General features: G+C 37.5%; 1 protein-coding gene across 5 annotated transcripts; it reads right to left on the bottom strand.

The window, feature by feature from the left end:
- Positions 1–1,738: 1,738 nt before the first annotated feature.
- GABRA6 (gamma-aminobutyric acid type A receptor subunit alpha6) lies at positions 1,739–25,686 on the bottom strand. Of its 5 annotated transcripts, XR_011155068.1 has the most exons (12): positions 25,427–25,686; positions 25,160–25,278; positions 24,829–24,896; positions 23,367–23,587; positions 23,173–23,255; positions 22,438–22,581; positions 21,861–22,013; positions 21,622–21,774; positions 18,393–18,652; positions 8,435–8,695; positions 3,341–3,470; positions 1,739–1,769 (listed from the first exon to the last, which is right to left on the bottom strand). XR_011155068.1 is itself a non-coding variant. In XM_069029153.1 (11 exons), exons 1-11 carry the CDS (start codon positions 25,462–25,464, stop codon positions 3,420–3,422), a joined length of 1,551 nt encoding a protein of 516 aa, XP_068885254.1. In that variant the 5' UTR covers positions 25,465–25,686; the 3' UTR covers positions 2,551–3,419. The 5 variants fall into 5 exon arrangements, 4 of the variants coding, with proteins under 4 accessions (XP_068885254.1, XP_068885255.1, XP_068885256.1 ...); XM_069029153.1 differs by lacking the exon at positions 1,739–1,769 and having other exon boundaries at positions 2,551–3,470; XM_069029154.1 differs by lacking the exons at positions 1,739–1,769; positions 21,861–22,013 and having other exon boundaries at positions 2,551–3,470; positions 25,427–25,680.
- Positions 25,687–27,279: the final 1,593 nt, after the last annotated feature.

Below are 27,279 nucleotides of genomic sequence, written 5' to 3'. Positions count from 1 at the left end.
AGTAAGGGCAAAGCTCACAGCTTCATCATATTGATTTAAAATCAACCATTAAAACCATGAAGACTGACTTATTTTTACTTTTGAATACATTTAAGTTGCAAGCAGACATCTCATGCCAAACAATTAATGTTGGATTTTATGTGGAGACTGTACCAGAAAGGAACAGTTTTCACTAATTTAAAATGAAAGGTGTGGGGGGTGTGAAGTGTAATTTTTACCCCACAAGGAATTTATAAATTACTAAAACTTGAGAATGCACATTAATTACATTTATGAAAAAACTTCAACTTTTTATTCATACAAAGGTGTTCCTGTCTTATTTTTTAAAAGTTCATTTCAGTGAATTTTGAATTTTGAATGCAATAGTAGCTTATTTATGATCTTTTCTAGTTGCTCTCACCATCACTATCCAATCTTTCCAATAGACTCATCTATGGAACACACAATTTATTAATATAACTTCCTCATGTAATTGCAAATGCATCGACTTAAATAACAGTTGAGTCAGATAATTTAGTAGACATGAAGAGGATGAAATAGTTTAAACTTTTGGTTTTTCTTTTACTATGATTTGTTTCACATGCAGATAAAACCCATGACTTTGTTGCTTAGATCCCACTTTTAAATCTCACATGCATTCCCTATGTCTCAGTTGGGAAAACCATGACTCCACATAGTTTGCATCAGGGCATGGAGTTTATAGCCCTTAGAAAAGTCAACTTCTAACAGTTGATATTTTCTAGCTTTTTTTTTTTTTAATGTACAGGGATAGCAGAAATAAGTATTCCTTTATTAGTTTTATTTAGTTTTAAATTATGAAGTATTTTTATCTGCTCCATGAAAATGTTATTACAAACAAAGCAGGTATACGGTGGGGAGAAAAACTTTGCTGTAGTACTTAAATATGTAACTATATATGGCCTAGAGAAGGTTTATTGGCTTCTTAAGGTATGTAAAGAATGTAGTACCTTAAAACTATTAGAGATTACTCTTATTTATGGAGAATAAAATAGTCTAGTCACAACTGAGGTTAGATCATGTTTCCATGAACTAATGACTCCTTAGAGAGCAAGCCAAGTGTGTTGCAAAGTGATTTAGTACAAATGTATGTTACATGGTTTATGAGATTCCTCGATGCCTTGTATTGTCTTTTATAGAACTACATTAAATACATGATTTAGGGTTTTTTTCTCTAACTGTGATTGGAAAATCATATATAATTTGGTTTGGGCAGGAGTAAGAATAGTTTGTTTTTTAAGGACTCTCAAGAGGTATGGAATTCTGTTTCCCACTTTACAGTTGTGGAGATGCTTTGATTTCTTTGGATTCCTTCATTTCTCTTGGTCAAATTTTCTGGTTTATGACTTGCATCTCAAAGTGTGGCTGAGTCTCATTTGTGCTTTGTCACATTTGTGCTTTCTATTTCCAATATACTTTGCTGACACTGAGTTGCTGTGTGTTGCATCAAACTGCTGCCTGAAAATGAGCTTCAGAGCTTTACTCTTTGTACACAAGCACCACTCCAGTGCTGGCTGAGGGATGATTTTATTGAAGTAGTGATGCAGAACACAACAGTTTACTTCTAAACTCCCTACCCATTCTGACTGTGGATAAGGACTTTTTCCTTCACAGTTTCTCCATAAGGCCAGGTGACAGACATCATTTATGCAGAAAGTTGAAAGGCCTTGATTGATTACCAATTAGAAGAAAATCCTCCAAGAATGAATTCTTTAGAGAAGGCAGATGAGGAATGCTGCTCTTGTTATGAACTGGAAGAGAAACAAGAACGTAATGAACTAAGTAATGACAAAGTCACCTCTGAATTTTATTTGCATATAAGAGAAAGGCCTTGAGTTTGTAACCTGAGAGGTAGCATCAAAATATCAAAACACTGGACAGTACCTTTCATCAAGACTTTTTTCTTCACATTTATGGGGTTTATGCAGCTCCTGCTTTAGCTGCTGGGGAGGACCACCCTTTGAACACAGAAGTGGATGGTCTCAAGGCTGATCTTCTGTGCCATTGTTTAGTTTCTATGTCTTAAAACTGCTGGGTTTTTATTTGGCTTAGAAATTATGAAAACAGTAATGGGGAGGAGAGCCCAGATCAAGAATAATAAACATTTATATGTAATTGAAGGTTCTAACGTACTATGACATAATTTTGTAATTGTGTTCTTAGTTATCCTGTTTCTTGCACTTCTGATCAAGCATAACATGCCAAAACTGAATGTAAGCTACATTTGGTCACTTTGTGTGGGATAAAACCAGAGCATCCTTTTTACCAGGATCCATAGAAAGGTAGGTTGGTGTTGAATAATGCAATATCTCAAGGTAATTGCACATCTTCTCCCCACAGTACCCTGTTTCACACATAGGAATTCCCATCTTAGAGCAACTTTAGCTCCTGCTCTTCCCATTGCAGTAAAGGCAAAAATACTGGAAGAAACCCATATCCCTTTATTTCCTTTTGATTTGTACTAAAGAAAGAAATATATATAATTTATTATAGTATTATTTATTTATTATTTATATTTTCTACAGAAATACATATGTATATATGCACACAGAAATATATACATAAATATATAAAACCTTTTTCTATTTAGCTGCACTTTTACTTGCTTGGTTGGTTAGTGTTTGACCATAAACAGGATTGTTTAAAACTGACATTAATTGTAAGTAATTACATTTATTCTAAGATACAACTTGACATTATTAACATTATTGATTACACCTGTGTCTCTACAAAGTATGTAAGAGGAAAAATACACATTCCCTTCCTACCATTCAAAAAGCTGAGGAGATCCAACCCTCCTCTGTCATATTCACATTAAAAGCTCTTCGGAAAAAAAGATGAGCAGTCTTTGTGCTCATGTTGAAATGTGTTGTTAAATACCAAGAGCTACTACAACACTTTTAAGTTCCTTCCAAATCAGGAAGTTACCACCATTTTACACGTTGAAATACTAGATTTCAAGGAAATAGTGACTACTTAGCAACTCTCTGTATCTCCTGTAAAATTATATGCCAAGTTATACCATTTCAGAATCAGCTGAGTTTAGCGATCCTTATTCTATTAAAAAAATCCAAATCCTTTTATTGATGTTTCATATAAATGTAAACATTCAATTGTTTATGAATGTTTTAGAACAAATGAACATTCTTTCCTTTGACAATTAAACAAAATAATTTAACAAGAATTTTTGTAGTAGAATCACTGTAAGAAATCTTAAGAAAATATTTTAGAATGCTAAGCAGTTTGCAGCTCTTGGTTTGTCCAGAGTTTGGATCCAAGTAATGCCCAATGTAAGTATTTCCTGTTTGAAAACTGAAAGCACCTGTGGACAGACAAATCCTTTGAAGTCTCTTCAATCCTCAGTGACCTTGAGTGATTTCTTTGAAGTCTTGAGCTGTTCTTCAGTTGGACTGAGGGTCATTTCGAAAATGCATTGCAGAAGGTTCAAAAAACTGGAAGAAAAGTTTAGAGAGAAGTTTAAGCTGTGGGTTGGTAACCATTATTAACAACAACTGAGCTAACCAACAAACCCGTGTGATTTCGAACTCTCTCAGCAGACTCAACATAGAACTACATTACGGGGGAGAATCCTCTTAGAATTTGATGCTCATTACCTGGATCATGAAAGCTCAGTTGTTAAGTATGTATGGCAATGACTGTTCTTTCCAAACTTTATTTTTCCAATATTTAAACTGAAACATGATGTAACAATGGCACTACAAGCTTTATGAGTATCAGTGTACTGAAGCTAAATACTTTTCCTGCTCTTGTTTCCTTCTCTGTTCTTATTTCTTCCCACTTGACATCATTAGCATCTTCGACTTATTATGTAACTCTTCTCCTGCCATCCTGCTATGTTCTCTGCATCCAAATAATATCCAGGACTCAGCAACTTTGGTCCATTCAGTGCCTTTGCATCTTCCTGTGCTCCCAAACATTAAAGCTGACCTCTGCTTCTTTTTCTGAATTTATCATCAAAATTTTTAACATAATCTCCTTATCTAGCTTGATTCACTCCATCATTCCATGTTTTATTACATGAGAAACGGGAATATAATTTTACATATAAAAATTAAAATAGATAAATTTAGAAATAAGGTGCATAAGATAATGTCGCAGTGGCATATGCATTGTGAGTTGTATGGCAAAGCAGAGAAGTACTTGCAGATCTTTAAAAGGGGACTCTTTGTACTCTAATCAAGCAAATTTTAAAATAAACTAAGTGAGCAATTCACCTACCAAGGTCACTGTCATAAATTAGCATTCACCTCAAGGATTTAGTAAGATTTAAAACAGAAAACAAAGCAAAAAATATGCTGTATGATAAAATAAAAAGCTAGAATATCTTTTTCCTCATTTGTCAGAAAGGTTTGCTCTTCTTTCAAGAACTTTTCTATTTGACTAATTTACACAAATGTGTCTCTTTTTTTACTGTGTAGAGCTTCTTGTGGATGGCAGATATTACTGTACTCTACAGAAGAACATGAACCATAGAAATGTGCCTGTTCCATCCCCCATGTATAAATCATGGGGATGCCACATCTTCAAACCATCCACCTAAATTAACTGATCTTACATAGAGAGGGAGTAAGGCCTCTTAGAGTAACTCTGATGCTTTATTTTTTCCATAATATAAATAGTATGGTGATATCACTATAGTTAACACCTGTCAGCATTAACTTATAAAACATTCAGAGAGAAAGGAGAGCTTATCTTACAAGTTTCTCACAGCATTTTCTGTGCTCTAAAAACTAGCATCTGTTATTTCATACATTTTGTAGTCCTTTGGTTATATCAGATTCTACCAATACACAGTCTAACAAAATGGAGACAGACAACTATGCTAGTTTAATTTCTTTGCTTTGACCAATACAGTTTATGTCCTGCAATGCTATTGCTACTCCCCAGTGCAAACCCAATTACACTGAAACATCTTATGTAAAAAGTTGCACGGTGGATGACTGCTATTGAATATGAATGTTTCCCATTTGTTCCAAAGGAGAATTGAACCCTTTATTTAAATATTAAGATCAGAAGATTAATGTTATCCCCAACCATGTATAAAAAGCATTCAGGTGAATTACTTGATTTTAACCTGGATTTTTTTTTTCATTTTTTTTCTTCAGAGAATGATGCTCTTTTGACTTAAAATATAGAAAATCATTAATCTTGCAATGAAAGTTCGCTACTAAGCTTCCTGGTTTGCAAAGCTTGACTTGGTGCAGTATGTATGGAAGTATAAATACAGAGTTCAGTCTAAGATACTTTTGCTGTCTGTCCAACCCTGGCTGCCCCTCCCTGTGAGGGTGGTGAAGTCCTGGCACAGCTTACTCAGAGAAGCTGTGGATGCCCCATCTCTGGAAGTTTTCAGGATCAGATTGGATTGGATTTGGAGCAACCTGGTCTAGTGGAAAGTGTCCCTGCCATGGGAGGGATGTGGAATTCTATGATCTTCAAGCTCCCCTCCGATCCAAACCAGTCTATGATGATAACATTCAAACGTTTCAAGGTGTACATTTTATTAAAAACACCTTCTTCTTTATATAAACTTCCAAATCAAAAAATTTCTGTGTAATTTATGTACTCTTAGTTTACATGTATAGTAAGAGAAAAGGTGATTAACCTGAAGAAAAAATTATTAAATGGAGGGGGAAGAAAAAGTTATGCAAGCAGCACTTTGAAAAGTATTCAGTCCTCAAGGTTCTCATAAATCTTTCCAGATACAATACACAAAAATGACTTTTTCATTTCTGTAACATATAGCCCATTATTTAAGCCATAAGAAAATTGCTTAGTACTGTACAGAACTAGTACCAAACAGCTAAGAAAAGAGCTCCTCATTTCATGCAACTCTGTGTCATTACATTAACAAGGCTGCTCATTCCAGCTGAGGCTCTGAATCCAGAACATGAAGTAAAAAACTGTTCTTGCACTTCCTTCAAAGCCAAAGGAAGAGTCTGGCCAGAAAATAATGATAGGAGTGGAAAATGACCTTTGATTCCAGTGATAATAACCTGCTTTTACAAACAGGTTCATGAAATGCCTGATTTATTCTCTCTGTACCTCCAAAAACAGTAGGTAGCTGTTCGGTTTAAGCACATGAATTGATGAATGATCGTCTGCACTCCAAACTACACTACTAATAAAAATCCTGGAAAGCTGCACTACAAGAAATGGTGCACTGGAAATTTGTTTATTTCAATTAATTAATTAGGTTTTTTTCCTCTTTTTGTTTTTTAAACAAAAGCCACAAGTACTCTAAAAAGTAAATTAAAAAAGCTAATATACCTGAAATACTGCACAAAATGCACTTTTTAAATTGAATAAGCTGAATAATACTGTAACAACATCAAATCTATTGGGCCTGAGGGAGCTAAAGATTAACTGCCCTTGAAGCACACCATGCTTTGTTCACCTAACTTTTTTATCTCCTCTCTTTGAAAGGAAAAGCTTACATATTTTTAAAATATTTTTAAAGCAAAAACAATCCTGGTTGTTGAAAGTAACAACTGGCGCTACAACAATTGAATTAGAAACCTAGCAGTGTATTTCACAATTACTATTAATTATAACTGAATACACAAATGGAGAAATGTAATTTAGGAAGAAGAGCTTGGTCAAAATTTACATAATTGCTTGTATTCTTCATAATTCAAAACACCCCAGCTGTCAATACCGTTCTCTCTTCTAAATCTCGCTGCTAAATTTCTGTCATTCTGTAACACTACAGAACACAATTTCTGAGCTTCTGAGCATGTTTGTGAGCTCGCACAGTAGCATTTAAAAATATTTATAGTCAGCACTTAATCTGAGACTTTGGAAGTATTTTAAAAGCCTGGTTCTAATGTTAATATTAATATACAAGGTTTCGTGTAAATATTTCATCACTACTAAGGGAAATGGAAACTATTTCTAGATGCAAAATATGAATGGTTGAATGAAACCACTGGAGTCTCGGCAAGCTATGCAAGCTGAGGACCTGGCCTCTAAACAGAAGCTGTAATGATCAGACATGAGCTTTTTCAGTACTTCCCTTCTCTGACTAAGTCATTTGCACACATAGTCAATATTTTAACAGAGGGATCAGTAACTGGCAAAAATGCTAAATTTAGCACTGGGCAGGGTTGGAGTGGCCAGGAGTTGGCAGCTGTGACCTCTTGAGAGAGACATCTGCAGGAACATTCTTAAGAGACAGTGTCTCCTACCTTCTTGCCCTCACAATTCCATAGAAGCTGCGTGGCAGCACACTCCATCTCTGAGAGACGGCATTTTCCAGATCATACTGGTAGCAAAACTCAGCAAAATTAGAGGCTGGTAGAGGAGCAGCCTTCTAGCAGAGGCAAGATGCCACCAATCAGCTGATCAGCACTGTCTTGTTTCCTCTGAACTGCAACATCTCTTGGCTGCCCATGAGATTTCCCTCAGTCTGCTTTACCTTTAATCTAGGCAATAAAGGTACAGCCTGATCCCCACTCATACCAGATTTTCAGACTCTGTTTTTATTGATGTAGGGACTTTGTGCATTTGGTGCTATCTAAACAACATTGTTATCTCTCTAGCTATCCTAAATAAAGCCAAATGTACCAATCATATTGACTGCAATGTACAGTGAGATCCAAAACTCTATCGCAATGAGGCAAAGGAATGTATTTTTTACCAAAGAAATAGGACACCGTGAAATGTATTTAGGCAAAAAAAGGGGAAAAAATAGAGATTTAAACCATTAAAGACTTAAAGTTTAATGACTGATTACTGACTGGTTATTCTAGATATGCTCAATTTGCAGGGCACATGTCTCTTCTGGATCTCATGAGTATCTAAAGATGTAATCACTCTCTGCCTGATTCAAACAAACTTAAGCAAAGATTTTTCAGCTTTATCTGCAAAAGACAGTGCAGTTACATGAAAAAAATAGGAAAAATGTGTTGAAATGTACAAAACTAGGGACTCTTGATTCACAAACTTTTTACTGCAGTTATTAATCCTTTGTTCTAAATAACAAACATTTTGGGGAGACGTATGGTACTAGCTCACTGAGAAAACCGTAGGATATTAAAGTTCTTATCTGTTTCACTTCATTGCTTCAACAGACATTTCTACCATTCCTTACTGCAGGTTAAGAAATAGAAGATTTAAGATCATTTTGTTTGCTGAGAATGACATTCTATGTTGTCTTACAGAGCATATTCTGCTCAGTGCAGCATGGGTTAAAGAGGTGTTTACATTTCCCCTCCTCAAACAGCCTTTCTGCATTGTACTGAGTGCTACAGCTGATTTTTTCTGAGAAAAACATTCTAGCATTCCTCAGAAAGAACTGATGAACTGAGTTGCAAGAGTAAATGAACAATTGAAATAATGCTGGCCAAGTAAACATATTACATATTCTAAACAAGTATTCAGAAAATTTACTACTCACTTCCATAGTGTCTTTTGAAAGATAAACAACCCAGTACACCAGGTTGAATCCTGCAAATGCCACTGGAAAGAGGATCCTGGAATACTGGTCTATTTTACTTGCACCTCCAACAGCTGGTGGTTGTGGTGGGGCTCGTGGAGGAACAGACGGTGGTTGACACTGGGATGCAGTATTTGATATTACACTGGGTTCAGGAGACTGCTCTGCCTGAGATGTTATGGAGTTTACTCGCTTCTTCAGGTTAGAGTTGGAGTCAGAATGCTGTGAAAGAAAAAAGAAGAAGAAAATAAAGGGTGATCTTTGGATACAGAGTCTTCGGTTTTGTGATCTTTAGACTTCTTTCCACCTTTTAACTTAACCTTCTGAATTTATTGTTGCTTCTCTGCTATAGTGCAATCTCAGAAAATCACAAAAATAATATCTACAGAAGGATGTTTATGGCCTAAAGCTTTGTTGTAAAACCATGAAAGAATATGTGCTTTTCATATTTTTAACACTGTGATAAGTGGAAGCTCCAAAAGAGAAAAGAAAAGATGGAGCTAAAAGGAAAAGAAGCTAATGGTGTATCTAAATTGCAGTAGATTGGTATGACTGAAGTTTGTGTAGATATGGATCAAGATTAAACAAAACAGCACATATGGGCTGGCTCAGGTGCAGTCTTCCCTGGCTGAACCCATTGATAAGTTTTGTAAACACTGAATGGAGTCAAGCAGTCATGCAAGAAGTAGAAAACTGCTGCGCAAAAGGCAATGGACTAACTTTACAGCTGCTGAAGACATGAATGCTAAATTGTCCTCTTGGTTTTTTCCAGGATAAAATTTCATTTTTAAATATATCTCATAATTCCCATAGCACTTCCATACATACAACTGAAGAAAAATATACTTATCTATAATGGGACTGTTTTTATTTTCATTTATGGTAAAATGAAACCAAATTACTCCCATATTTTGTGCAGTGTTCGCAGCCGGCTTGAGTTACTCTTCAGAAAGCTGTATGAAAACTCTTATGAAAGTTCAGCCAGAACTCAGGGACACGTGGAGCTTACCTCTTAGTTACTAGGCTAACATGTATATTCATTTTGTACATCTGTTTTATTTGGGACCAAGTTGCCATTATTTTACTTTCACAAGAGTAAAAGTAATAGAGTTCCTCCCTCCACAAATGGCTTAGGAATAGGATCTACCACAGGCTCTAACCCTGCTCTAATGGATATCAATTAACCATTTTCACAGTAGTGTCAAATAGGAGGAAATAGTCAAAAGCCTTGCTGCTACTGCCATATCCCAGGATGGCCATTAGTGGATGCACAGCAGTAGCTGTAAGATTCATGTGATGGCTGAGAAAATACAGAAGGATGCTGAGAGTGACTTTTTTGTTTGCTGTTTGTTTTGATATGAAGTACTGTAGTGTTCTGTTAATATAGAGCTTAAGCCTAAAACTTCGTCCATAAAGGATTGCAAAACTCATTTCCCAGATTATTAATGGAAAATCTTGTGCACAAAATCACACAACATACACAGATGTTCTTGGATTTGAATACAAAGCTTTTTTGGTCAGCAGAACAATGACCAAATGACTGAAGCGGATGAGGGAAGTCTTGGACAATGTAAATAACTCCCAATGTAACAGCACATACATCCATAGTAAAATGGAAGACTAACATTGGAATGATTTTAAGGTAGAAAAATGCTATTAGATAGGCAACTTCCAAAGGTATTCTTTTGGAGTGTTTTAATGACAATCATTCACTTAAATGTAGTCTGCTGTCAGCATTTTTGGGAGGTATCTTGCAGGACTTCTAAGCACGGGAACAGATTTTAGTCAATCAGATAAACGACTGAGTCACTGAAAGGAAAGGAAGCATTTTCTGAAATACATTGCCTACTCTTGTACTTGGGCCACAATTTCCAGATAGCAGACTAACCTAGCACAACTGGTGTATCCCGGGTGACTTAAAGTAGTTATAACAGGAATTATCCTTCCAGAAGTCATTGTTACTGTCAGAGAATCAGAACAAGTGACACTTCTACAACAGGATGCCAAGTTCTGTTCATGAATGAATGGACTAGTATCCAACTAAAATTACGGAGAGATGGGATTCCTCACAGCTGATTTTACTCTAAATAAAAGGTGAAGAGAACATCCTCTTACCTTAAAAGGAATAAGGTACTTTTTCGGTATGTATTTCTCTTATCTATTGCCCTTTTTCTTCCCCCGCAACCAATCACCACTTCCCATTTGTCCTCTATACATTATATGACTGGTGTCATGGTCTGAATGGGTATTAAACAGCATTCTATCTCTCTGCCTATCTGGAACACAGATGTTTCGTTTTGCATTTTCCAGTAACACAGCAACCAACAGAGAGATTTAAATGGAGGAGGATCTACAGATGTGTCACAGAAACAGAAAGAGGGTTATCCATGTCCATTTGCACTAATCATAATAATAATCCCACTCTATAAACAGATTGGCTAGTTGAGCCTGCCTTCCTGCTTTCATTCAAGTTCTATTCCATTTTGCCTGCATGTCCTGCTTTGAAAAGAACTGTACAAGTTGTAAGGTATCTTGTTTTTCAATTTACTGTGGAACAACTTGACCTTTTGTGAACAACATGTGGTTCCTAAAAATACAAGTGTTGAATCTTAGCCTTTTCTATCTAAAATATTCTGGTACAAGGTGGGTCAAATTCTACTCTGGATTATTCAAGCATAAATCGGGAATTACAGTGCTGAGGTGATGGAGTTAATAGTAAGTAGAACAGCTGTAGCATATGGTCTTTGGATGATGTTTAGTACTGAACATATTTAGAACATGGAGGTAGTAAAATCTTTGTGATCACTTGAATAGGCCCGTGGAAAAGTGTAATCCTGGTTGTTATTTTATTTATATTTATTAAATATCATTCCTATAGGAGGATTGCTAAAGTAGGAGGATTATCTCAATGTGATTTTGTCTAAAGAAAAACCCTGAATAGTTCTTTACACTGTCTTTAACACTCCAGTGTCCTCGTAACAGCAAACTCAGGGTCAAGTCTATTTTCTTGTAAATCCTTTCTCAGGATATGGAATTCTAAGTCCAAATTTATCTCAGATGTGTAATGAGGATGTTCTCAGTATGGGAACTGCTTGTAGACCAGACAGCTGTCCCAGAACCCCACCTCATATTTTTCATTGGAATTCACTGGTAAACCAAGAAGTGGAGGGAGTTGGGAGACCATATAATTTCTTATTACAGTTGTTCTGAAAAGCAGCTACAGTAATCTGTCTGCTATATCTAGATTTAACTTCTCCTTTTGACAAAGATTACATACAATAACATCATTAAATGTTAACACAACACAGAGAGAATGGAAATGAATAGCCTATTTTGCATAGCTCACAGAGCCAATCGGTCAAGTAAGGACTGTTTTACAAGTAGCAAGAACAAGAAGCCGGAGGCATGGCACACTGTGTCATAAGAAAATAATGGATTTTCCAAGTTACTGAACCTTGATTCAGAGAAGGACTATTGCACTCATGTGGAATGTTAGTCCACCAGACAATTAAACTTGCGACTCTGTATGAGTAGGCAGTGAAACAGAACAGATTGCCAGTTCATTGTTTAATGTGAGACACCATCACAGTGGACTAGACAAACACTGGTATGTAGATGGCCTTCTTATATAGTCTGCCTTCTTATTAAGCTTTTGTAGGCAAGCTATCTCATCCCCTGGAAAGCTCACAAAGCACTCTCATCCCATCTATAAAGCTCTGCTCTCTCACAAGTCTCCTCAATATCACTAGAATTTGCTTATACTCAGAATATCTCAAGAGGCTTTCAGCAAATTTCTTGCCTTCCAGATCTAAAACAATACAGCATATATAACCTTGGAGTAAACAGAATTCTTTGTCTGCTTTTTCTGATTTTTTTGCTGGATGCTAACTGTGATTTATGAATGCACTTTCTTCTTGTGTTTCTTTCCCTCAAAAGATTTCTGTAATTCATATTTGTAGAATTGTCTTCTCTGTTGCCTTGTACTGCAAATGCATATTCTTACTATCAGTTTAGTTTATGATCTAACAGTAACATGAGTATCTTATATATGCAACCCAGATACTGGCCAACTTTAAACAAATGAGTATCTGTATGTCCTTCCTTATCTCTCTTTTACTCACATCTCTTTTTCCTACTAGCAATCCAGTAAAAAGAGGTTCATGAGAATAAACTCTAGAAGTTTAGATAAAAATAACGTTATTTCTCCTTTTCTTCATAATTTATTTGATTAAAGATACTGAACTTTCCTCATATCAAAACACACACACACAAACCAACCTAGAACCAGAACTCAGTGTCTGTAAAAGGCAGAATGCTTAATTAAATATATAACACTTTTGCCTCTGCTCATTAGTAGATAGTTTGAGTAATTTCAACCATTCATATTACAGATATAACAGCACATGCTAATGATTTATCTCCCCAAGGGGGTGCTAAACATGGTTGAGCCCCTACATCCACCAGTGTGAACTGTAAAAACTCTCCTTAGTTATTGAACAATCCATATGCAGCAATTTGCAGCAAGAAAGTTCATTATGGTATGCAACATCATCTTTCAGCCATGTACTAAGGAACCTTATCCAATATAGTCCTGTGCAGTTTCGGTATCCATCTCATGACAGAGATTCATTTTTAAACCCTGATTTAGACACTTCTTTGCATGTCTCATCTGTGGGATCTGATACAAAAAATGTCTATTGCAAATGATGTGTATTGTTTATAGATATAAACAGCGTCCTGCATAATCAAAAGCTGAATATAGTTTAGAAGTCATTAATAACCCTAGCTTTAGGCATGTCTTTAGGAATGTTAAGTTACGTTTGCTAGAAACACTGAAGAAAAACATGAAGAGTTGTTTTCGACATTTTTTACTCTAGTAAAAGGGTTAAATCACTTAGGTTAAATTACTCACTTGGAGCATGGGAAAACCATGTTCAAATTCTTCCTTAACCTCCAGGAACTGAAACTCACTTCTCTCAGAATATAGCCTAAACATCAGGTGAAGGTGAATAAGGGGAGAGGCTGTTACCTTATTACTTCAAAGCTATTTTAATTTGCATGGAAAAATCTAAAGATCTATAGAGGCAGGAAGCATAACTGAAAAATACCCCATGCCCATTTTATTAAAATTACTGTCATATAAACCAGATATGCAGTAAGGAGAGCAGAGACTGGAATCCTGGTCATTCTCTTTTCAACAGGAATGTGCTATGGTAGAGCTTCCTCCTAACATTTATTTGTAGCATGCCAGAAAAAACATATAATTGGCACAGAGCCTCTCTGCTGTCAAAATATGTTTTTACATTAAACAGATTTAAATTTTCAAAGTCATGTTTGGCTCTTAAATCAGTGTCTGCCCATATGTTTTTTTCCTATAATTAAACTTACTTTATTTTGTCCTTACTACACTCCTGCAAAAAAAGTACTGGGATTAGGCTTCAATGTTCTCAGTCAAGACTTTAAAGCATGTAGCTGTTTCTAGGATAATACCTAAGGGGTGGTTGATAATCCAGATAGAAGTACTCTGTTACACCAGGATACTCATTAAACATACTCAATATATTCTGACATAATTATAGGAAACTAAATCCTCTATATCAGTGACATACGGCTGCTCTGCAGTTGGCCAGGGTTGTCAAAGAAAATGAGAATCCTTTCCTGCCCAAGCCATGTTGTTTTGAAACACAAGGCTGGAGGGAGAAGGAAGCTCTCCCAGAGGTATTTCACTGCTCTGTGCTGATTTCTGTTAAAACAAGAGGTCTTTTAGAACATAACTGTAATCAAGCTGTTAGAGGGTGGTAATCTTTTGTCTTTTACATGTAGCCTCTCACATGGAAAGGATGTCTTTTGATCCATAGGGTTACTCCCTAATCATCCCACAAAGCATTACTGCCAATGTTGTGCTCCACAGTATCACCAATTCCCTTCCCCTGCAACTTCCAGGATTGGGATCTTCATAGGTAAAGAAAGTCATCAAGAGGAAACAATGTGATTGATATAGAAAATATACAATTGAAATGGATTTAAAAGCTAAGTGCCATCATGGTTTTACATATGTATGTATATGATGTTTGGTTTTGACATGCTAAAACTAGCTTGGCCACCATATGAGTAAGTACAGGTTTGTGTCAGGGTCCAGATGACTACTCAGCTTGTTGCCATCGTGTTCTGCAGCGGAACACCCATAGCTTTGTATTTCACACAGGGATTGCCTGCAGCTAATGAAGAGAGCAAGCCAAATTCTGCTGTCAGTTAACTGAGGTAAATAAAGAGGCTTTCCTGGAGCCAGCCCAGGCCTGCTGGGCTTTCAGCTCTTCACTGAGCTCATGGGCATAGCCTCATCTCTCTTACTGAACCCATCACAGTTCAATGGCTGCAGCATTTTCTCCTACTTTCATTATACAGTAGAGCAGAATTTGGTCCTCTGGCATATTTCTTTTCTGAGTGAACAGGTTTTTTGGCTACATTATAAATATAAAAACGTGTGAGAGAGTTTCGTTTATTTGAATAAAGTAAAATTTTAAATAAAATTAACTAGACTGAAGGGGAAAGGAGCCTGCTTGATAATATTTTGAAATTTTTTGTTTGTTTTTGTTCAAGAAACATTTAATCTGGAATTAAAAAAAGAAACAGGAATATATTCTGCAGATATGTTTATCTTGATTTTAGGCCCTCACTCAAGCAGGAAAAGTTTCTAACTGGCTATTTTTTAACTCTTTTCTATTTTCATTTATACCAAACCTGTCTCCCTGGGCTTTTCTTATGCAGCACTGGGTCTTCCTGTCATACAAAAAGTACTAGTTCAGACATCCTAAGGTTATTCCCACCACAGTTTTCTTTATTCCCCTCTTCAGGCAAGTTAAAATAATAGATCATTAAAAATATATAGTCTGTGTGTTATTCTTAATGTTGCTCCTGGTAGCAGAGTTCCACTGGCAGTTGTACAGCCATAAAAATTCTCAAGTAAGTACATTTGACTTTTCGTTTTAGAAATGGACTCTCTGAAACCAAGTAAACTTTTAAGTCCTCATCTAAAAATATCAGCTGACTTCTAAAAATGCTAAAGACAGCATTTTTGACACAATTTGCTACTCTTCCTCCTATACTTGTGCCTTCATAGACTTAAAACTCTAGCAACTTTCACGCATTGAAAAATCACACATAAAAATATTACAATCCCTAAATAGATGGAAAATTTTACTAGGCCATCTAAACAGTAAAAAGAAATTTAAAAAAAAATCATAGATTAGAAAAGAAAAGATACCAAAGTACAGGGTATGAGAGATGAAAAAGATTTTTTTAAAAATCAAATAAAGTAGACTGTTAAAAACAATGTATTAAATATGGATTCTCTTAAGCTTTTTTCTTAATAACTTGGAAAACAATATTTTTAGAAGAAAGGCAGAGAAAATGAGGAGAAAAGACAAAAAGAAACGTAGGAGATGTAAGATAAATTATCAAAGAATAACAATTGGGCACTGTAGCAACCAAAACATAAGAGAAAAATCTCAAAGGAAAAGAGCTGAAAGAATTTAGAGGCAAACAATTGGAACAAGTTGGGGAATACAGGGCAACAGAGTAAATTGGGACCTCAGATAGGACTTCCTAAATCTACACTAAGAAAGAAACTGAGTATTATGCTCTGTGCCTTATTTAAAAATAACTGTCCTAAGACCAGTAATGTAGCTATAGAAGCGCAACACTCAGTGAGAATGACAGTCCTGAGGAAATGGTCATGCAATTCATGCAATCAGCCTGTATTAAATACACTGTTAGCATTCAAATTAGACACTTCAGGTCTGTTTCAGCTGTAATTATATCACTGACTGCAGCACATCTATCGATGTGACAACATACAAATGTTCCTTCTCCCTTATTTCTACCACGGGGTGGGGGGGGAAATAAAAGAACTGAAAAAAGAAAAGCTTCTTAAAATCTGTTATCCTGTAATCACTCCTTTTTCCCAGAATGCCTTTCTGGAAGGGAACCTTCTAAATACAATAGCTAATTCTTCTAGAAGCCTTTTTGACTACATCATCATGCCTTCAATTGTAAGCACACTTCATTTGTATGATCTCATTGAATTTGCTCTATTACTGCAGAGGTATGTTCTCATAGAGAACTGGTCCTGGGAGAAAACAGTGGTGGACATACAGGGCTTGAAAATTACTCTCTTGCTTTGAGCAAGATCAGGTCTATAGAATTTTGTGGACAGTGTAGCTGTTTTAGAGACTGAGTCTACTTTGGGACCTAAATGTTATGGGATTTAGTACTCTTCTAAATCTGTATGCTACATTACATCAGCTAGATGTAAATAATTTTCTTGAGCAAATGGTTGCAGTGTGCTTCCTAGATGTGTATTTTATTCCTAGATGCTTATTTTTTTGCTGGTTTTTACTTGGAAAATCTAACAAGTTAATATTTACAAAATAGGAAGGAGTGTCTTGAGTTTGGCTCTTTGCTTGTTTATGGCTGAAGACGTTGGTAAGAAACTTGAGTCTTTTACCTTCTTTATCTTTTATTCATTTGTTCAACAGAAATTTTATATTTGTTGCTTAGCTTGGTCTGCCATGATTCATAGACCATGTAAATCTGGAGGAGCCCTATCATCAGGAACAAGTTCTTAGCTTATCTGGGCAGAAGCAGATTATTTTTTGGAACAATTATTTTCCTGAAACCGGGAATGTGGCGGGGGTGGTGGCAGTGGCTGTGAATGCACCAGCAGCATGTGCCGAGTTGGCCTAACTGTTTTCATATTGCTTAGCAGGGACTTCAGTGAAAACAAAAGTAGTATTTTTTGGTTTAGTTTGGTTTTTTTCTTTCTAGTAAACCACCTTATGATTAACTCAAACTTAAATAATAAAGTGTGTGAAGGACAGACCCAAGCTGTTATTCCTCTTCATCATGTAGTAGCTATCAATATTTTCCTCGCGCTATATAAAACCAGGTGATCTTTTTGGTTTTTTTTTCTGATAGCCTGTCCTCCAAAAAAGAGTCAGCAAAACTTATCAATTATGATTTTAATGGTTGGAAAGTACTTAACTGTTGTTACTTTAACTGCTATTTATCAGCAAATGTAGAAAAATTTCTATATGGCGGGTAAGGTGTTGTCTTGATATGGGCACCTCTTAGATTGACTTCCTTATTCAATTACGGATTCAGAGGTTTTGCAAAATGTCGTTCAAATTCTGTTATTACTCTAAAAATGGAAATTGTGGTGGTAGTAGAACTGATTTTGAAACTGGAAGACCACAGTGATAAATATATTAACATATGTTGCGAGACAGCATTCACGATTTAGCATGAGATGTACAGAATAATATTTGCAAGCAATTCTGACACAGTTTTTTGATACTAGAAAGACTTCCTGTCTTTCACATGTACTAAAATCTATCCTTCATTCATGGTTTTTTCCCCCAAGCTTCCACCAACACAGATTTTCATAAAAGAAACAGATGCCAAGTTTATGTAAAGGCTAATTATCCATCTTCCAGATGACCCACTTACAGTATGTGCCCTTGTACTACAGTGATCCCATAATCATCTGGCCAATGCACATGGTTTATTTCATGGTACACCATCCCACAGATTCTGCAGACTTACTGAGAACCACAGTTGCCTGACCACACTGCCTACAGCATTGCTCAAGAGAAGTAGCATGGGTAACAGTCTAATAGGTATCCTTAAACATCTCGCCAAATAAATATATCTCTAGAAAATTGTATTGCAAATTTAAGTAAACACTACAAATAAATGAATGATATTCATTTTCTGGAATCAGAACAACATCTTTGATAAACAGACATGACCTGGTTACACAATCTGTTTCAGGTTAAGATCACTTTAATATTGTTTTACATTCACTACTTCAGCTGCCTGTTCCTATATGATGCTTATTATCAGAAAAGCAAGCAATTACCGACACAATCTCGTCCTCTGCCGGTACAGTTGCTGCTGATAGTGCTGCTGCCAGTGCTGCTGCCCTGGCTGCCTTCCTCATCGCTCTCTGAGTCTGGAGATTGGTGAAGTAGTTGACAGCTGCAAACTCAATAAGTGCAGAAAAGACAAAGGCAAAGCACACGGCTATGAACCAATCCATGGCAGTAGCATAGGACACCTTGGGCAGAGAATGACGAGCACTGATGCTTAAAGTGGTCATTGTGAGAACTGTAGTGATTCCTTGAAAACAAGAGTAAGAAATGGGGGCATTAGAACTTTGCTTCAGCCCTGCTACTCTTAAATTCATATATATGGAAGAAACCAAAGCACAACACTCTTTTTGGTTTTAACTGTCACCCTACATCCCAGCTAACCAACAACACTCCTAAGTATTTTGTATCCTTAAATAACTCATGCATACTGGATTCAGCATCTAAAAGCTCTGGAAAAACTTCCTTAATGCATTGAGCAGACTGGAAAGTAAGATAACAACATTCTACATGGTGCAGCTCCTTAGAATTGTGATAAACATGGCTATGAAAAAATCCAGGCTTGAAATACAAAGGATCCTTGGGGGGCTGGTAAGTGGAATGTTTGGCAGAAACCTGGATTCACATATTGTCATTCCCCAACAGTGATCCTCTCTTTCTCCTGTTGTTGTACAAAACAGACCGTGGCTTACAGAACCCTCACTAAATCAATCAAATTCTACATTAAGAACAGTTGGAGCCTGATCCAAACATTTCAAGTAATAGCACTTGGGTCCCCTGAGCTGTTGTCTTTAATCACTGGATACATATTTTAAGATTCACTAACAGCATCTTGATTTAAAAGTGCCTGTAGTTACAGATAGGGAAGGACAGAAAAGCTACTTCTCTAGAGCTGCTTATCTATTTTCACAGAGCAAATCTGGTCATGTAGCTCATGGGCACCATGGTGCTCTTCACATGAATTCATGAATTTATTCTTTCTGTGTTGAAGTGTACAGTATTCATAATGTAGGAAATATACTTACTTCCTAATGCTGCCTGATACAAGCAAAAAATGCAAGAACAAACTCAATCATTTACATAGAAGCCTCTGTGACTCATATTTACTTATGCCTGCTAGAATGTAAAAACCATGGGTATTTAAAGACAGTAAGGTGGAAAATATCCCCTTCTATTTTCTGCAGTTGGGAAAGGGTAGGTGGGGAAGATGTTTAATGTCATATTGTGATGGTCATGTTGAACTGATGAAGTAATATGCTGTGAGTGATGCTCGGAGGAAAGGACTGTCATAGCATATGGCAGCATCCAGACAGGGTGACATTATTTTCAGGGTTTCTTTGCAACTCTTTCACATGATGTGGCTTGCTAGCTGTGTGAGGTTAACTATGTCCCAATGTCATTACCTAACATGTTTTAATGAAATACAAATAGGAGATGGTATAGAAATATGTAGGACCCCTACTTCTCCCAGATCTGCCAGATTCATTTTATGATATGAATACAAGTATGCTGAGATACATTTCAATTTCAAAGGTCCAGAATGAACTTTTCGAAATGATGTGTGATTAGATTAGAATCTATGTGCTAGCTTGTAATAAATTTATATATTCCCTGTCTGAATAAAAACTTACTGCAGCAAGAATTTAAATTAGGAATAGGTTTCCTATTCTATTACAGGTATAGATAAGAATTTTCTCAGTGTGGAGTGAATATTGATGAAATGCTCTGCACTGTGGAAAGCTATTTTATCAAACTGAATACCAAATTACAGTTGGTAAACTGTGCAACTGTGAATTGTTTACCCTTGTATCTATACTTTGAACACTTCTTGGTAAGTTTTGAAGGATGTGTTACATAATGAAAACACTGAAATCTGATAACTGGCATCCATTTTAGAGGTAAACACAGTCTTTAAATTATTTTGTGCTGAGAAACTGGTTTAGGCACATTGTTGTTCTTCTACTATTAATTTCTCTTCTCTCAAGCTTAGTTTTGGGACTTACAAGTAAAAGTGAAAATTTATAATTTAAGTATTTTTAATATGATGCATTTTAAACCTTCTCCATTTTAAAACGTTTTCACTGAAAAAGACTGGAAGTCTTTTTTTGTCATAAGGAATTTCCTCTTCTTTTCCTTAGATTAAGGTATTCAGAATCCATGGGATTTTGAACGAGTCAGGACTACAAATTCAGACTGTGCCCTGGGAGAAATATAAATGGAAGAAAGATTGAAATGTTCTTTTAAAATGCTAACGTTACTATTTTCCACAATACAGAAAGGTTTCTGTTTTACTGTTTTCATAAAATATTTTCTCAAGTCTATGTTGCATGTTACTCTTCAGTGCAATACCTAAGAGCTGTTATTCCAGTGTTTGGGGTATTTATATAATTATTACCAAATCAGCTACAGACCTACTTGCCCATCTCTTCAAGCATGTACAGTTACCTTCTGTGACCACTATGTTGCAAGTATGTTTTACTCAAAATGTAGAGGATGTAACTCAACAGTCCAGAGATGCAACATGAAGCCAAAGCAGGTAGCATCATATTTGGAGTATGGACCTCATATATGTATGAACCAGGAGACTTAAAGCTTTAAGAGCATTAATTCAAATACTGGAAAGAAAAAATAAGCCCTGCCATGCAATATGGATACATCTTTCTCATTTTAAGTCCAGCCTGTGCTAGGGACATTATTCATCTCACTTGATCTTTATCCATCTAAAGCCCTTGTTAGTTGTTTAGATACCTTTGTAGCCAAGGGAAAGACAGCACTCCAGAATGGGTGTTAGATGAGGTACCTTATGTCAGATAATAACTCCATTCCCTGTGATTTTTTTTTTAAAGCTTTAACTCATATTGGTTTCACAAGACAATAAATCCATAGGTAAAAAAACCCTCTTTAAAAAATGAAGAGGCTGACACTTACTCTGAAATTGTCCCTTCCTGCATAAAAAAATATATATTGCAAAGCATCACAAACAAGTCTGGGTAACCAAACATTCTGAGTCAAGAATTTTGACCCTCATAGGCAAATTGTCTATCACTTGGTTTCACTTTAGTATGTACTTTTGCTGACTGAAACCTACTAGCTGCCTTTCCTAATCTCCCCTGGATTATAGTATCTGATTGATACAATGGATTCAATACAGTGAATGAAATGAAATGAAATGAAATGAAATGAAATGAAATGAAATGACAAAAGGAAAAACACAAATACCAGCCACAGTTCTCGCTGGAACAGATTCTTTGTTGATCCAAAACACAACTTGAGACAGGACTACAGTCATGATGCATGGAATGTATGTCTGAATGAGATAGTAGCCTATTTTCCTTTGAAGATGGAAGTAGAGCAGCTGGAGTGAATATTCGCCTAAAACAAACAAGCAGTGAAAGGAAGGAATGAATGAATGAATGGTAGATGATGCTGAGCTATTCAAAGACCTTAATGCAGCGTACCAAAAACTGTCCTGGCTGGAACAGACTCCTTGTTAATCCAGAAAGACACCTGAGAAAGAATGACTGTCATAATGCAAGGAGTGTATATCTGTATCATGAAGTAGCCCATCTTCCTTTGCAAGTGGAAATAAACTGTCATGATTACATATTCACCTGTTAAGAGACAAGTATGTCAGCATATTTTGGCAACATGTGAGCAAACATTACTGGCTTAAACCCAACATAGTATGTTCTGATGAAATCACAGACCTCCTAGTGCGTAAAAATAAGCTGCTTAAAAAAAGGTAAAGTGACCTTATGGAAATAGATGACAATAATATTCATTTTATGCATTCTTTTTACTGGGGTGGGGAGGCAGTGGGAATTCTTAAGAATCTCATGAAAAATTCTGTGGTTTATGGGACTGTATTGAAAAGCTGTCTTTTAAGAGACAATGGTTAGAATGTGTCCAAGGATTTTACTTTTTAAAATGGCAAAACATAATTAAATTCATTTCATTCTATATGAAAAAAAAACCCTGTAATTTATTATCAAGATGTTTCGTAACACCAGTAGTTTCCACATGGCTCCATCTTACCTGTGTTAGATTTAATTGTTTCACTAGATACAGTTTGTCCTATGAGGTCATACTGGAGAAGACTGGAAGACTCCTGTGGTACTTCTACTGAATGCAATGGTCCTTTTTTCCAAGTATAAATTATTTCACTTTTTGGATAAGCATCTGAGAAACAGAGGGGAAATTTACCATTACTAATTACGTATTTTATAAGTAATTGAAAAAATAAGCAGAATAATCCCTTTTGTAGCTCAAATGCCCACAGAAACATGCATCCTACTCCTACTCCCAAACTCATTAATTACAAAATGAAAAAAAAAAAAAAAATCCACAATAAGAGAATGGCTGAGGTGAGACCTGAAAGGAACTAGCTTTGTTTCTTAGTTTGCTATAAAACATACACACCTATTACCACAGCTCAACGAAATATTTTCAAAATTGATTACCACAGACTACATGTTTTCAAAATTATAAGTAATATAGCAAATGTAGCAGAGGTTTTATGACTTGTTGAAGGACCAACTTTGACTACCAGAAGTGTAAGAATAATAAACAATAAAACATGCTTCAACAGTCATCCTTCACTGAATAAATCCATGTCCATATGAATAGTCTGAGTCTCAGAGAAAAAAGTAAAATTCTAGTATAAAAATACAGTTAAAAATTTCAGCTATGTCACTAAGCAATATCTTAGGATCTTCTGACCTTCTGAACAAATGTGTTGCTTTAACAAACTGAGATACAGAAAAAACTTACAGCTTCCAAATTTCAGTGGACAAGCATGTCCATCCATTGGGAAGTTCACCAACCGCATAGGACAATCAGCATTAATAGTTAGTCTAGAATACATAATATAATGAAAAAATGATAATGAAAAAATATGGTATGTAGAAAAATACTGATAGAATCTAAAATACAGATCAACTAAAAGCAGAAGAACAAGCTCTCACCTCATTGTGTAAAGAATAGTTCCATTCTGCATAATTCTGAAAAGTTTGTTAGGAGTTGTCATATTGTGAGCAATTGATTTTTTTCCATTTCTAAAAAATGTGTCTGGTGTCCAAATTTTACTGACCATTAAATTGTTCAATCTCAAAATTTCAGTTGGCCCACTAAACTTCAACCTCTCATCAGTCCACGTCTGACGAAAGAAGACATCCATTGTGTATTCCTATGGAAAATAAACAGGGGTTGACTTCTGTGCAGGGGTCAGCAATAGCAAGTGGCTGTGGGAACAGTAACTCCATGAGACAAACTAACACACGTCAATGGCATTTCATTTACTGCTTATATACTCAATCCTATTACCATTAAGTAGTTACTAAAAAAGTCGTCCATGACAACATATCCTATTTTCTTACTACTTGAAGAATAGTGACAAATGAATCAGTGAACAGGTAATTTGACATGGGTAAGGAAAAAAAAACAACCCTCACTGTCCTCTCAGAAATAATTTAATTCAAAGTGACTGAGGTCTAAGGAAATACAAACGTCTACCTTTCAAATTACAAAACCAAACTATCAATGTTGAATTGCCAGAAACAAAAAGACATGTTCAGTGACTCTTCTGCAGCTTTCTTTGGATATTTACAAAGTAATGACTGATCTGAGTCACATCACAGTAGGATCATGGTGTCAATTTATTATTAATCTGTGGGATTATTTTCAAGAATTCTTAGTAATATTTTCACAAGCCTTCAGAAAGGACCTCTGCAGAACTTGCTTAGGAAACAGAGGTAAACCCAGCCAGGGGCAAATTTTGTAAGAATTAATGCTTATGCCTTCTCTTAGACTGACTGATGAAGAGCAGCGGAAAAACTATGGTAGCACTTAGAGCCCACGGTTTCCTGCCTGCAAACTGGACTGCAGGCTCAGGTGAGCAGGTGTCTGAGGAGTGCACAAGGGCAAAAATAGCAGCCCAAGTCAATCTCCAGAAAGAGAACAGCAATACCATCCTCACTTCCGTTACTTAACGTGTTCCTGGGGCTGCTGCTGTAGCCGCCAGAGTTCACCCAAGTCCGCAGCTGCCTGAGTTTGGGGGCACGCAGCATGACCAGGGGCAGCTGTGTCAGCAACGGCACCATTCCCCTGCAGCTGCTCATTTGGTTGCGTCCTACCAGGCAGCGTTCTGCGAAGCTGTCCTGGGACATGGGTGCTCACCACCTTCTTCATAGGGTTTTAAAGAGGCATCTTTCACCTGTGGCCCATGTTGTCACCTAAGGCTGTGTGCGCCCAGCCCCAGCTGGCGCTGCCGGGAAATAGCTGTATGCAGCTCCGGCCAAACTGCTCTGCTGGGCCCTAGAGATTGTCAAAGAGATTAAGCCTCGTAATCTGCTTTAATGACGGTCAACTCAGATGCCACCGTAATGAATCCCGGGAAAAGAGAGCAAGGGCGGCGAGTGGGGCCCTTACCATCTCCACGTCGGACACGGGCCCGAAGCTCGTCACGTAGATGTCCGTCTTGACTTCTGTCACGGAGCCTGCGGGACACAGAGAGGGGCTGGGAGCAGAGCGGGACAGGGGCTGCGGGGCCCCTCTGTTCGAGGGCAACGGAGACGCCCCGCAAGAGCCGGGAGCTGCGGGGCACGGGCAGTTTTGCTGCTTTGCCTCCCCTTTTGGGGTTCCAGCGCCTCCCTCCTGCCACGGGTGTGGGACGAACCGCTCCTGCCCAGGGCAGCCAGAGCGCTGCCGCTCGCCCTTCCCCGCCCGCCGACTCCCCGAGGGGACGGGGCTTTCCCGCTACCTCCAAATCCCGGTCGGAGCCTGTTGTCGTAGCCGTCCAACAACTTGTCGAGGATCCGAGTGATATTTTCCGAGTAGAGGTCCGCCCCGTCGCCCTGGTCCCCCAGCGCCGTCCACACGCTGCGGGGAGAGGCGAGTCCCCGTCAGTCCCGCGGCCGAAGTCACGCCGGCCGAGGCCCCGGCCCCGGGGAGCGCAGGGAGGGCAGAGCCTCTCGCCCGCTCCTCGGGGCTGCGGGGAGCCGTCGGGGATCGGCGGGGTCTCACTCACCTCACAGCCACATACACCCAGGCGAGCAGCAGAGCCATGCCGCAGGTGTGTGCGGGGGTACTTTCAAACCCGTCAGCTGGAGCCAGTGTCGGTGTTCATACTTCCCCTGGGCCCCGGGGCTCGGCCGGGTGAGGCTCTGGGAAAGCGCGGCTGGCTCAGCCCCGGCCCCGCGGCCTTGGGCCAGCCTCTGCCCGGGGTGGGGACGTGCGGGGTATCCGCGGCTGTGCGTGTCCCTTGGATTCACCACCGCAGTTCAGCCTCATCTGACTGTTCCGGGAGGGAATTAGGGTTTGAAGGGACGGTGCGCGGTCGGAGAGCAGTGACAATAATCGAATAAGGTATTAGGGGAGATTAAAAGGAAGAAATCCACTGCTAGTTTTGGCATGGAATTAGCAGGGACCCGTTAGGAAATCTGGAAAAGCGCTGGCATCTTGCTGATAGAGATTATGTTAGAAATGGCCTCCGCTTTTATTATGTTTATGGTTCACAGGGAGATTATTATGCAGCTTCTACATCATTAGAACTTTGCGGGGGGGGGGGGGGGAACCCTTGAGTTTACAATTTACTGGGGGTTTTAACCTTTCTCAACAGTTCTTCAGAACTGTACAGAGATCTCCAGTATCTAAATGTTGATATATGGAGATTGAACACTAAAAGTTGGTTCTGGTTCAGATTTCTAGATTTGTTTGTTTGTTTTTCTTTTTTTATTTGTTTTTTTTTAAATACTAAGCTGTTTTGGACGGTTACACACACAGATTTCACTCAGACTTTAAACCAAGGCATTACCAGGACTTTTGTTAGAACAGGAGCTCCTTACTTTTAAACCACTGGGATCATAAATCATTACTAATTTTGTCCTGATAAGTACTGACTGGGTCATTACTGTCCGTTCCTTCAGTAAGTGTGTTACTGTAGTCAGCCCTAAAGGAAAAAAAGTTCACGCTGCTCCAGCTTTTCCTGTGGCCTTATTACTTCTCAAAAAACTGTGAATGATGTGACAGGTATGTCATTTAGCTACACTTTAAACAAAGGAATTGGGTCAATTCTCTTTCCATGGTAATACAGAGGGACAAATAAATACACCAAAGTAAATTAATTGTTTTCATACTATTTTGTTGCATAAACCTCATTTTCATTACCAGCTTCTAAGAAAATTTATTCATTATCAAAAAATGGAATAATGTATTCACATGAAACTAGGAAAACAATGTATTTATTCAGGAGTAAGACTAGATTAAGACCAAAACTGGGGTTCTGTGCTCAAGTTTTGTGTTTTGTGTTTGAGACTGTGATGCTACAAAACCAAGAGAATTCAATGATACAATTAAAAATACAAGATACCCTCTAACACTGAGTCCCTTTCCCTGTTGTCATGAGCAGTAATGTGATATAATCCACACAGGTGGGCTCTGCACACTGCCACAGTTCCAGGTCTGCCTTTGAAGAGTTGGAAACATGAGTTCCTGGGAATCCCTGGAAATGTTCTCTGAATACACCAAAGATGTGACCTCTCTGAATTCATCATGGGCTGGTATATCTCAGGGGTTTTTTTGATATTCAGAACCATTTATCTGCATTAATTCATTTGCAGACAATACAGCTGCATCTCTGAAAAATCAAAGGTTTATATGAAATACTAAGTGGAACAGGGAAAAGGAAGAAAAGGGAACTCAACAAATCAGAACCTTCTGGGGTTATGTTATTCTCTCTGGTCCTGATTAAAACTTACCACTTGAAACTTTACCCCATTTTTCAAATATGTTTAATCTTAGACACATTTGAGTTACTTGTGTGCATCACTCTTCTCAGAATATTAAAACTGTACTTAGCATGTAAACACCATTAATATCTAT

The sequence above is a fragment of the Aphelocoma coerulescens genome, chromosome 13 (genome assembly GCF_041296385.1).
Source record: "Aphelocoma coerulescens isolate FSJ_1873_10779 chromosome 13, UR_Acoe_1.0, whole genome shotgun sequence".
In the NCBI taxonomy this organism is placed as follows: Eukaryota; Metazoa; Chordata; class Aves; order Passeriformes; family Corvidae; genus Aphelocoma; species Aphelocoma coerulescens.
The sequence above is the reverse complement of the archived record's forward strand: the minus strand, read 5'-3'. Positions and strand labels throughout refer to the sequence as shown.